This window comes from Chelonoidis abingdonii, chromosome 6 (assembly GCF_003597395.2).
Source record: "Chelonoidis abingdonii isolate Lonesome George chromosome 6, CheloAbing_2.0, whole genome shotgun sequence".
NCBI classification, from domain to species: domain Eukaryota; kingdom Metazoa; phylum Chordata; order Testudines; family Testudinidae; genus Chelonoidis; species Chelonoidis abingdonii.
Genome location: NC_133774.1, coordinates 118,253,716 through 118,266,571, shown reverse-complemented (window position 1 = coordinate 118,266,571; position 12,856 = coordinate 118,253,716). Strand labels below are relative to the sequence as shown.

At 44.7% G+C, this 12,856-nt stretch overlaps 1 protein-coding gene across 3 annotated transcripts in view; it reads left to right on the top strand.

The window, feature by feature from the left end:
* The window catches only part of MOB3B (MOB kinase activator 3B), a 138,045-nt gene that overhangs the window by 110,843 nt on the left and 14,346 nt on the right, over positions 1–12,856 (top strand). For all 3 annotated transcript variants that reach the window (XM_032783908.2, XM_032783907.2, XM_032783909.1), the window contains one exon: positions 7,808–8,010. In XM_032783908.2, the coding sequence (XP_032639799.1) occupies positions 7,808–8,010 (203 nt within the window). The remainder of the gene's footprint in view (positions 1–7,807; positions 8,011–12,856) is intronic.

Genomic DNA, 12,856 nt, shown 5'->3' with positions numbered 1-12,856 from the left:
GAGCTCTCTGTCCAGAAGAGTGCAGTGCTAGGAACAGCTAAGATACTGCGCAGAACCCTCAAACTCCCAGGCCTCTGGTAGAGGACCCGAGGTTGAGGAAGACACATACCACCCATAGGGGTGAAAGGGGAATATATATATATTTTATATAAATATATATATATATTATTTTTTATATGCATATATATATGCATATATATGCATATATATATGCATATATATATGCAGAAGTGTAGCCCTTTCCCTCTTCGTATGGTTTGTCTGCATTGTGCTCGTCACCATGGTATCTGAGTACTGACGGGTGAGTTCCCACAGCATCTCTTGGTGTCATGGAAGTTTGGGTACCCCTGCCTTAGTAGCTCCAGTTCTGTGGTGCAAATTCTGCACTCTGAAGTGTCCCCAAACACAAAGCCTCTTGTGTGAGTGTACTTCTCCAGACACATGTTGGGAGTGAGACAGGACAGTCCAAGAGGGCACATGAGACTTTTGTCTTCCGTCTGACCATTTCTCCTCCCTTTAATTTTCCCAAAATGAGACCAATTCCAAGAGGCTGCTGACTGAGTGAATTCATGTTTGGGCACTAGCCCCAACCACCCTGTGGATGAAGATTATAGATTCACTCCCTGTTATGACTGTCTTATAAACACTAGAGGTTTCTGTGCTGGACACATTTTATATCCACCAGCTGTCTTTGACAGTGTGTATCAGAGTGGTGAATTCTTCAGGGACTGTTTCTGACAGATAGAAATGAGAGGAGGGGAATGGCTTCCCAAAGACATATCCCTCCATCCATTGTTTCAACAGTATGCTGTCCCAGAGTAGTTAGCACAATCTGGTATCACGGCAGGGCCTGAGGTAATCCTTCCCTACTCCCTCCCCCCAGACAACTGCTTCTGAGCTTCACCTTGTATCACTCCCAGTATGGAGCATTTGAATTCATACTGACAGTTTGCCATCACAAACCTCAGTGTAGTACCAGGGAAGAGACAGGTTTATAAAAAGAAACATCTGTCATTTTAAAATTATGATACGCTTTTTTATTATTTTAAAAAAGGGCTGTTGAAATGGCTTCATTTTCTAGTCTACATATGCAATAAACGGAAAACCAGAATGTGCGTTTCTAAATATACTGAGTGTTACTAACAAAAATAAAGGCTCTGCTGACGAAGGATACAAACACAGAGGAACTCGAGGCAGTGCCAGGACAAGCATTTTGAGGACAAAGTTATTTAATGAACCTATGGCTCCTCATGCAGTGGGGGATGTTAATCTTGATGTCTTGCCCAAAGACCTCCGTGGGGCAGTTACATTCTGCTTACCTAAATTCCCTCTGCAGGTTCGTCTGAAGATGGTGTTCTCTTCATGCGGTAAACTCTTATGTTGGGTGCTGCTAAATGGTTGCTGCATTCCTCCCCCAAGGTAGCTGCATTTCAGTAGTGAGTGATTCAGGTGTAGAGGTGTGTAGGGGGGGGTGTGTGAGAGAGAGAGAGAGAAATATTTTGGGAATAAGAGGAATAATATATTAATGCTGTGTAAAGGCGTTCAAATGCAGAGTGCCACAGAATTCCACCATGTCACCCTGCTTAGTTAATATGTATCCAGAGGCTGCTTGTGGGGGCTAAGGCGTTATGGTTTTCAGTGTCCTGGATGCATGGCTCTGTCCTCCCTTTTCATTGCACCGAATGCCTTCACCATGCCAAGGTCCACAGATCCATTACAATGGGTACTTAAGCCTGTTTACAGCTTGGGGACAGAACCAGACCTGTCAGTCACTGGTAGCCTGGAAATGCTCTTCCTTCTCAAGTTTGAGAGTAGCAGCTGTGTTAGTCTGTATCCACAAAAATAACAGGAGTACTTTTGGAACTTTAGAGACTAACAAATTTATTTGAGCATAAGCTTTCGTGGGCTACAGCCCACTTCATCGGACGCATGCCATGCATACATGCATCCGATGAAGTGGGCTGTAGCCGCGAAAGCTTATGCCCAAATAAATTTGTTAGTCTCTAAGGTGCCACAAGTACTCCTTCCTTCTCAAGTTCCCTTCAGTTTTTCTGCTTCCACAGTGGCTACAGGCTCATCTACGACCCTGCCTTCCCTTGCTGCAAGCTTTTGAAGATCCCTCCCTATATACATACAGTATCATTGAAATGTGGCCAGCTCTCATTTGAGAGGTCAGCAACTAACTGGCACAGAGCACAACTGGGAGAAGGTGAAATCTTGGCCAAGGACACCAGGTTAAATTTGCTTAGGAAAACAGCCAGGGAATCTTCAGAGCGCGCACACAGCCGAGAGGATTTAAGCCCTGATTCCACTGACCTCAGTGGGATTTGTGTTTTTAGGTCTTACCCAGAAGACACCTCCTCTGGCTAGATTGTTGTTAAGCTAGTTGAACAAGCAAAAGAGAAGTACATAATCCTCTTCCTGACTTGTGGTGGCAGATTAGTCTTCAAATCTACTGTAAAACCAAACAAGGTAGCTATATAGGGAAGATGCCGGCTGGTTGGATATAGACAGGTTTCATTTAGCGGAGTTCTGGCCTGTTTGTTCTTCATTCTGAGACAGGAGAACAAAATCCATCTGTCTAATGTACTTATGTTTGTGAGGCCCATCAGTGTGGTATCTGAGCATCATTAGAGTACAGGAGTACACAATAGCCCAACTAGTCATTTCATTCATTGAAGGCACATCAGATGTAACTTGAGAGCAGCAGCATTTACATCTGCCTGCTAATGGCATTCCTGTCAAAATAATAATAAGTTTATAATTATTGATCACCGATTAATCTGTTTTTCTTTGTTCTGGCCCAGCTGCAGTGATAACAGGCAGGAGGGCCACATCCAGAAGGATTCAAATACATAGTAGCCTGGTTTATCTCTAACCACTTGCAGCTGTCAGCTTATTTTGGGGAGGAACAAAGTCCTGCAACACTGGGGTTGTTTTCCTTGGCACTTGGGGCAGACGCTTCCTTGACTAACACATGGTTAACATGAAACATCTGCTTGGAAGGACTGATGCTTTGCAGAAGAGTTTCCAGGAGCAATAGCTTAGGGCATCTTTCACAAGACTCTTGTTTAGGGCTGAGGGTAGGAGGAGAGGGAAGGAGGGGAAGGGGAATATTATTCCTTGCTCCTTATTACAAAGCTGAGCTTTAGTTTTGAAATGGCATGTTCTCAGTCTCTTTGCCAAGGGGCGTCTGTTTTCTTTTCCCATATGTACTTTTTAAGTGAAGTATTGAGAATGAATGAATGATTTCCACGACTTGTGGAAGGATTTTCACATATCCAGTGTTATTTCTGTGCACAATCACCAAGGGACTCAACAAACTCTCCCAGATAGAACTAGAATGAAAACAAAACAACAAACCCAGAAACAGACATTTTTGATCATTGCGAACATACCATTAGGATCCCAGAAGCCTTCACTGGAATGGGGATTTATTTTCATTCCATGTCATGTGGCAGGTGTTAATCATTAAGGAACCTTACACATCGATATAACAAGTCTGAAATGTACTGCCGGCGTCCTCAAAAACAAAAATTTCAGACCCTATTGAGGGTGGCTCTTTTCCCCATGTAGACATAGGACTGTGCAGACTTTTGGAGTTGACATTCTGCAGGCCCTTTGGGAGTTCTGCATATTACTGAGACAGGGAGAAGAGTCAGAAGGTCTAGTCTCTGCATTTTTAAAACTGAACCCTTTCCTGTTCAGCTCAGGATGTCTATTCACCCTCTCTCACTCTGGCTACATTTGGTCTTGTGAAGAGCAATTGTATTACAACCCCCCTTGGGGGGTTGCAATGTTTGAACCCAGGCTCTTCCTCACAACAGCACATACCTCTACGATGTGAACTAACAGACCATTCGTTGGTGGTAGTAATAGGCTGCTATCCTCTAGCTGACCACCCATTGGCAAAGGATGTGTCACACACTAATCTGAGGTACCACTTATCTCATTAGCTGGTAGCAGAACTAGGCTGTTATCCTCTAGTCTTTATGATTAGATGGGCAAAGTGTACTGAAATTTTTGTTGTTGTAACATTAGGTCACAATTTGGAAAAGCCTGAAGAGCAGCCACTAGAAAGGGGGGGTATCACTCCCTTTTCTTTATTAACTAATTAAATAATCTGGGGGTCAGGTGTGGGTGCACTCACCCAGCCTGGCTACAAGATCAAAGTAACTTTGTGCAAAGTGTGAAGTCGTGTCCTGTTTTGGATAAAACCTGTAGAGATAAGGAGAGATGAGGCTGTTTTTGCAAAGAAGAAAGTAACTCTTTTCAAAGTAAAAAGAAAGAAAGAAGCAGTGCTCTTACGCTATACTTTAGTAAATCTGGCTCTGAAGTTCTTACAAAGCCTCTCTGAAGTTAGTGGGAGCTTTTCAGATCAGGCCTGTCTCAGTGCAAGCAAACAGCAACAGAAAAATGAGGGAGTATGAACAAGTGAGAGGAGGTATAAAATAAAACTATCTTGATTTTATGCTGCACCTATCACCGTGGTATCCGAGAGCCTCTGATATACTTGACCTTTGTATGCTCAGAGAATTGTTTATGGGTTGTGTGTGTATCCCTGCAAGGATAGAACCAAAGGAGCTTGAACTGCATGGCTGGAATGCTTGAGAGCCGTTTGCATAACTTGGCATATTTTTGGGACATAATCGGGAGCCCTGGGACTCTGAACTCCAGGTTAACAGAAAGAATCTTTCTGGCACTCCCCTTCTCACACAGCTCTGAGCCCTGGCTCAGTTTGGAGTTGAATTAAGGCCAGTTAGCTCATCCAAAAGTCCCCCTTTTTTCATTTTCTTCAGCAAGTAGCAGCTAGCTCAGAAGTTCCACTGTCATCTTTTTGTTCTGCTTTTTAATATCCATAGTTCAACAATTTAATCCAATGCCTTTGTGCTTCCTTTGCCTCCAATATCCTTTCACTTGCATTAAGACAGTAATCTCCTCTTTTGGAATTTATTATATTAAAAAATAGTGTCCAACTGTTTAAATAAATTATTTTATTTTATTTTTTACTACAAACTGCCAGAAAAGGAAGGATTGAATTTGGGCTGTGTGTCAGATAGAGGATTGTGGAGGGGAGGGAGGTAAATAGTGTTGTTGGTAAGACAAGCCCAGGTGAGTAGTCACCTGGTGTTGACTTTCATTCTGAATTTGAAACTTGGCCAGGCATTTGTGTACCTTTAGAGGGAACCTGTATCAAGTTTCAAATGAGCCCTGGCCAAGTTTGAATTGAACCTGGCCAGTGGGTGATATCTCTGCAAAACATGGTGAATATAACTTTTGCTGTTGGATCTGATCAAACCCCATTATCCAAGCAAAAATCAGGAGGGCGCACAAAGCCATGCAAAGTGACTATGTGATAAAGTTCACACTAAAACACTTCGCAAAGCTGGCTCTAGGTCAGAATTTTAGATGGGGTGCTGGTAAATAGTATTATCTCTACATCTGCTCATTAAAGACCTGATCCTGTGAAGAGCTGAAGGCTGTCAACTTTTACAGAAGTCCAATGACAATTGAAGATACAGAGCACTTTGCAAGATCAGGTTTCGTTTGAGAATTTTGAAGTGCTCTTCAGTGCTGCATTGTGGATGTGTGGCTGTTCCCTTGCCCGTAGCAGCAGCAGCAATGCTTACTTTGGTGTGTGCACTTATTCATTACGGTGCATGGGACGCTGGGACAGTGGCCCCAAATTTGTAGGAGATATTCTATTAAAATAACAATTGTAAAAGGTGCATAGAATAGGGATGAAGGTTAAAAAGTGACTGGAGCAGTCTCTTCCACCTTAGACTTTGTATAAAGATGGTAACACAGTCAATAAGATCCATCCCTGGGAACCAACCTCATCATGTGTATCTCGTAGCACAAGGAACCATAGTCCTGGAGGTGAAAGCGATTTATGTAAGGGCATGGCTACACTTGCAGATGTACAGCGCTTTGAGTTAAACCAGCCTTCGTAGCGCACAGTAGGGAAAGCGCTGCAATCTGTCCACACTGACAGCTGACAGCTCACTGCTGTGGCCACATTAGCAGCTCTTGCAACGGCCACAGGGAGCAGTGCATTGTGGTAGCTATCCCAGCATGCAAGTGGCTGCAACGTGCTTTTCAAATGAGGGTGGGGTGGAGTGTGATAGGGAGTGTGTTGTGTATATGTAGGGGGAAGGGGTGTGGGTTTTTGGAGAGCTTGAGAGCATGTCAGCATGCTGTCTTGTAAGTTCAGACAGCAGCAGACTCCCCCTACTCCCCCCCCCCACCTCTCTCTCTCACAGCATTGCACCGTAATGGTTGCTTTGTCTCGGGGCAGATAAGCAGCCGGCTGTCAGAAACGGAGCTTTCAAAGGGTATATCCAAAACAATGACAAGAGTGGCCACTTGACTTACGGGGATTAGGGGACGTTTTGAGAGGCTGATCCGAGTGCAGTAATCCAATGCCTCGTTCACACTGATGCTGGGGCGCTCCAGCGGGGGCGCAGTAAATGTTATTCTACTCACCAAAGTGGAATACCAGCAGCACTGTAGCCGCGGAGTCAGAGTGCTCTATGTGCCTCGCCAGCGTGGACGGAGAGTGAGCTAGTGCGCCCAGGACTCCTTTATTGTGTTGTAACTCGCAAGTGTAGCCAAGCCCTAAGCAAGATGGTACACTTGGGAATCAAATTCAGATTCATACTTGTGGACATTAGGAGTCTGGATCTGCCCCCCTTAAAGTAAATGGCAAAGCCCTCATTGTTGTCTGTGGGACCAGTACCAGTGCCAGTGCCTATGATCTTGATCCAGCAAAGCACGTAAGCTCATGATTACTTTTAAACGTGAGTGTGGCAGGATGATGACTCACCGGCATGGCGCCTCCTTCTGGTTATCCAGGGAATTAACTCTTTTCCAGCTCCGGAGCACCCTCTGCCGACTGATGTTTCGACTGCCGCTGGCCCTCATGTCTCCCCCAGACCACAGTACCCTTTGCCCAGGGGTTCTGCCTGCTGCAGTATCCCCTCTGTCTGGGTCTCCCTTCCCAGGGGAACCCCCTTTCCCCACCTTGCCTCAGTGGCTACTGCCCGTCTCCATTTAGCCCCCACTCCCTGGGGCAGACTGCAGTCTGTAAACCACTCATCATCGGCAAGGGGGGTTGGACCAGCTGCCTCTGCCTATATTTGGGCTGCCCTAGTACTGCTGTAGGCCCTTAACTCTGCCTGCATCCTGGGGCTTTGCTAGGCTGGAGCTCCCCAGCTCCCTCTGCCCTTCCTCAGCACTGTTCCACCCTAGATACCCTCCTCAGCTTCCTAGGCAGCCAGGTCCTTCTCTCTCAAAAGGTTAGAGAAAGAATCTTCTCAGCCTCTGGCCCTCAGCCCTCTTTTAGGGCTAGCAGTGGCCTGATTGGGGCGTGGCCTCACCTGTGGCTGCTTCCCCGATCAGCCTTTCTTTTCCCAGCTGTAGCCCTCTCCAGGTCTGTTTTAACCCCTCTGGGCAGAGTAATCACAGTACCGTAGATAAAAAGATAAGCAAAGGCATAAATAGAGCCCTGCAAATCTGCAGATATCCACTCTGGATCCGCAGATGCAGATATCCATGGACCATGTTTGCGAATCGTGGATGGATGAGGATCCAAATTTTATATCTAGAGCCCTGCAAATCTGCGGATATCCGCTGTATATCCACAGACCATGTTTGCGGATCGGATGCAGATACAAATTCTGTATATGCACAGTGCTCTAGGCATAAGTGCTTTGCTGGATTGGAGCCTATGTCTGAATCTGCAGAACTCCCTTTCAGAAAGCAGTGATCTAATCTAAAGCAATTATCCTCCCTTCTTTGTTCACAGGTGTTCCCTTTCCAAAGAACTTCCTTCAGATCTGCAAGAAGATCCTGTGCAGGCTGTTCCGGGTATTCGTTCACGTCTACATTCATCATTTCGACCGCATCATCATCATGGGAGCTGAGGCCCACGTCAATACCTGTTACAAGCACTTTTATTACTTTGTAACAGAGCTCAACCTCATAGACCGCAAGGAGCTAGAGCCTTTGGTAAGTGGGAATCTACAGCCTAACGTTGTGGAGAATTCTCCTTTTTCTTTCCCTTAACTGAGCCTTTTCCAAACCTGTCACAGTTGATTTCCGCTAGAAATGAAATATCTGTGTTTCAAGACAGACCATTTAAATAAATGAACTCGTGCCTCTGTCAATAGGCCAATTCCCTCTACTGCAGCATTTACAATTGGGGAGGTAGTAAGAATCGAGTGCAGTGTGATGGAGGGGAGGTGGAGGGGGAGGTGGAGGTGACCTGTATAACAGTAAACTAGGATTTCCTTTGTAATAATTATGTAGGTGTTGGTGAAAGTAGTGGGTGTGCTGCACTTGGATTATTCACTGTCAGTCAGAGATTCAGACAATTAATAGTGCAACAAAACCAGACACTTTCCTTGACTTAGGAAACTTGGCTTTAGATAGATCAATGTTTAACTTATTGTCTCCAAAGATTAGATTCCAAAAATGGGAAATACTTTCACTGTTTCCTAAAGGTTTAAAACATCTTAGAGAGGAGAGGGAAGGTTCAATTTGGAAAAGGTTCTCTGTGCAAACGTTAGTACCGGGCCCAGGGGCACGTTTAGAATGGATGGGGCCAGAGTTCTCCACAAGTCCGAAGTCGCAATTCTGTATCCTATAAGTTATTAATGAAGTCTTGGCACCGTTCTGCTTTTTTAATGGTTAAATGCACTTTATGAGCATGGCTGACCAGAAATGCGTCCCTGTGTGTGAAGAAGGCAGACGTTTGCCTCAATGTCTGTCTCTCGGTGTGCCTGCATGCACATGTGCAAAAAGTAGATGCCTTTGTGTGTATTTGTGTGTAAAGCAGATGCCTCTGTTTGTGTGTGGGGGAAGGGTTATGTGTTTATCTTGACTGGAGCAGGAAATGTGAAGTGAGACAAAGGAGACGAGAGTTTCCCAATGGTCCCCAGAAAGGAATGACCAGTTAAGAAATTTCCTTTTATGATATTGATTAATCCACAATATCCCTTTGTTGTAGGTACCTGTTATACCAATGTTACAGATGGGAAAACTTAAGCACAGAGGGGATGATTCTCTGTTGCACTGTGGCCCCTTTACACCACACTGGCAGCATAAAGGGGCCTTAAAGGGATGAAGAGAGGCCCTTGAGGATACGGCTACAGAAAAGAGGCTTTTTCACTGGCATAGGGATGCTAAAGCAGCTCTACCTCACCCCCCATCTCTGTGCCCAGCATGGGGGACATGTCAGAGGCAGGAGATATGAGAAGTAGACCAGAGTGTGTTTGGAGAACACTGCTCCACAAGTTAGAGCAGCCTTGAGGTCTGTGCTGGCCCCAGAATACAGAAAGAGTAAAGACGTTTCAGTTGTTAACCCCCTTATTCCTGAATTCAGCCAGAGTGATGAAGGAGCTTGTCCAAGTCCAGAGTGAGTCAGTTGCAGAGCAAGGAATGTAATCCAGCTGGTGATACATCCACTGTATGCGAATCCTCTTGCATTCCAGCAATCTGTTCCTGGGAATGGAAATTCTGTTTAGAATTCTGATGGAATTCAGCAGCTTCAAAGAGGTTATGTCCCTGACCTGCATCAGGAAGTACCATGTCAGCAGGCTGATGGAGCCCCACCTGCTCTCACCGCCTTGCTTCCAGAATCTTCTTGGCAACCATCAGCCTAGACCACAGCATGGAAATGCATAAAAACATATGTCTGTATCTTCCTCTTCTTCTGGGCAGAGAGGAGGGAACTGATTGCCAAAGTGAACACAGACATGACAAATCATCTCAAACATTAATGCAACCGCTAAGGATGAGCTGTGCCCCAGCAAGTTCACCGTTGCAGGAAATAAGCCAAAATTATCCCACTAAATTAGAAAATGGGCCAAGCTCTGATTAAATAATCCGATTCCCATGCGCTCTATAAACCAAAAGCTGGCCGATGAATCAAAGTATTTTTGAAAAAGGGAAACAACTCCAAATGCTGGTACTGGATTAATAATAATAAAGCTGACAAAGACTAGCCTGGAGGCAGGATGCTGGCTTTTTAAATGGGGCTTATCTGACTTTTAAATCCCAGTACAGCAGTTGTAAAATCAAAGAGCAAACTGGGATTGTACATAGATGATTTCCTTTAGGCAGTTACCTGATTAGCTCCTTGAATCAACCAAAATATGGGGGGCTGTATTTTTAAGCCCTGCTGATTAGTGGCTCATTCCCCTCCACCCCCGACACCTGGTTATTTTGACAGAGTTCTAAAAGTTCTTTGTAGAAAGTTCTTTGTCCCATGTGGCAAAAGAGAGAGCTGACTCACTTGCTAGAACTGCAGGCAAGGGCGGATCATAGGGAAAGTCTTTGAAAACGTGCCCTTCAGAACAGCTGATAAGCAGGACGCCCTGAGACGTTGCTGTAAATATTTTGAAATTTAAATTTGATTCTTGGAAAAAATTCTAACGGGACTCCAGAGAGATTGCAATATACTGAGCAGCCCTGCTGCACGTCTAATGCCTCATTCCTGATGCTTGTTCTCTTTTCCTGCAGCGAACCAAGTGCCAAGTAACCGATAGGTAACTGTATAATGCGTTACATCTTTAGAGTGACTTACAGACGTTAATTTGAGTCATTCATGGTCTTGTGGTTCAAGCGCAGTCTTGTTAAATGAATTGCACTCTGTTGCACTCTGTTGCCACAGATTTCCTGTGTGACATTGGGGAAGCCAATTAACATCTCTATCATCAGTTCCTCATCTATAAAACCAATATAATAATACCAGCTTTTCTGGGTGGTTCTGAGGCTAAATTCGTGTATACTTGCAAAATGTTTTGTGATCCTTGAGTGGAAGGTACTGTAAAAGTGCAAAATGACATAGTGGTGGTTGTATGACGGTTATCCCCTCTTCCTCCACAGAGGAGACCCTGAAATGGGCACACTGCACTTGAGCCTTCAGCTCAAGTTAGCTCTGTTGACATCCAAAAAAAATACAAAGAACTATTGGCCTTTTAGCAAGGCCTTTTTGGATTTGTTTTCTAGCCAGTTTAGGTGCTTCCACCAGTATCAAATTGAAATGTATAAACATCTTAGACTACGTCTATACTACAGCTTATGTCGGCAAAACTTTTGTCACTCGGGTGTGTATAAATCACCCCCTGAGCAACATAAGGTACACGGATATAAGCGCCAGTGTGGACACGCTGTGTTGGCGGGAGAGATTCTCACTTGTGCTCCTGAAAACTCTCCTGTCTGGGGATTGGTGTGGCTGGAGCAGGGTCTCCTGAAAAAAAAAAAAGTGCTCTAGATGGCTGCCTACAAGAATTATATCTAATAGCAGCCCTGTACCTCAAGATTTTTTCCCTTGGAGGACAGTGGGAGTTGCACGTGGTAAGTACACCTTAAAATGGTGAGCTGTAGTAAGAGTGTCAGTTCGGTCACTTTCTAGCTGTCAGATGTAGATGCTGTGAGCTTTGAGGGTCTGTCCCAGTACGTTGCATTTTGTTGGATAACAGTGACTTGGGAGTGCAATACAATCTGTTCCTGAAAAACCATTACTTCTGAGCACAGTCCTTGATGCACTGCAGTGCTGTTTTTTTTTTTTTTTTAACTCAATGCATTGAACTGGCCTGCAACTTACAGGCAGGGCTGTCTCCTGCTCTTTAGATTTATTAGCATTTTTAAAGGAATTTGTTTTATATGGTGGGAGTTTAAGGCTAAATTTAGCTTCAGAATATGGTGGAGTTCATCTGAAGGAACAGGGATCACAAAGGCAGAAGAGTTTTTAAAAGTACACTTTCTGGTTACTGAACATTACTGATTAACATGTAGTTACATTATATCTCATTAAGAGGAGAGATTAATGAAGAAATATATCCAGTCTCCTTGCTGTGGAACCCTGTGCAAGGTCACAGAGAGGGTGAGAACATATGCTTGGATTGGGTACCCAAAGTGTACTTTGAAACCAGCATTTTAATCTAAAGATTCAGGTTACCTGAGCAAAACTACTGAGGCTTTCCATTGGCACAGTGTCATAGAGCTGTGTGCAGATCCAGGGCTCCCATGAGTTCCTGCATTACAAGTTACACTAGAGCAGGGATCCGCAGGGAAGCGGCGCTGGCCGAGGGATGTGCTGGCTGCAGCTTCCTACAGGCCCCATTGACCTGGAGCAGTGAACCGTGGCCACTGGGAGCCGTGATCGGCCAAACCTGTGGAAGCAGCAGGTAAACAAACCAGCCTGGCCCACCGGGGGCTTACCCTGGGGGGACACGTGCCAAAGGTTGCCGATCCCTGCACTAGAGGTTCATGGGAGTGATGGATGGCGATGAACAAAGTGATTCTTCCTCTCTTGCTATCTCTGATTCTCCCATCATGTGCTAGGAGCTGGGAAATCCCAGCACACACACGAGCTTATATTCAAATCTAGATAAAATTCTATTGAAATGTAAACATACCTATACTGGTGCTGGCAACCTTTTGGCCATAGGTAGCAGTATATTTCAGTGTGCGTATTCTTGTGTTTTAATAAGCATAGCAATGTTTGACATAATGCTTTTCATACAGGACAGGACTATGCTACAATGTTTGTTGACATGACTGTGTCACTCGGCTGTGAAAAAAAATCCACACTCTTTATCCAACATAGCTATACCAGCAAAATCCTCTAGGGGTATATTGGCAAAAGTGTCCTTGAGCTTATGTTATTCAGGGAATTGCTTTAACTAAGCAGGCAAAAGATCTCTTTATGCCGGCATAAGCTGCAAGATAGGGGGCTCTACCAGTGTAACTGTGCCAATATAGCTATAGCAACAATGCCTTTTTAGGGTAGTCTAGCCCATGAAAGATCCTAAAGTGCCTTACAAACTATGTGTCTAATTCTGATCTC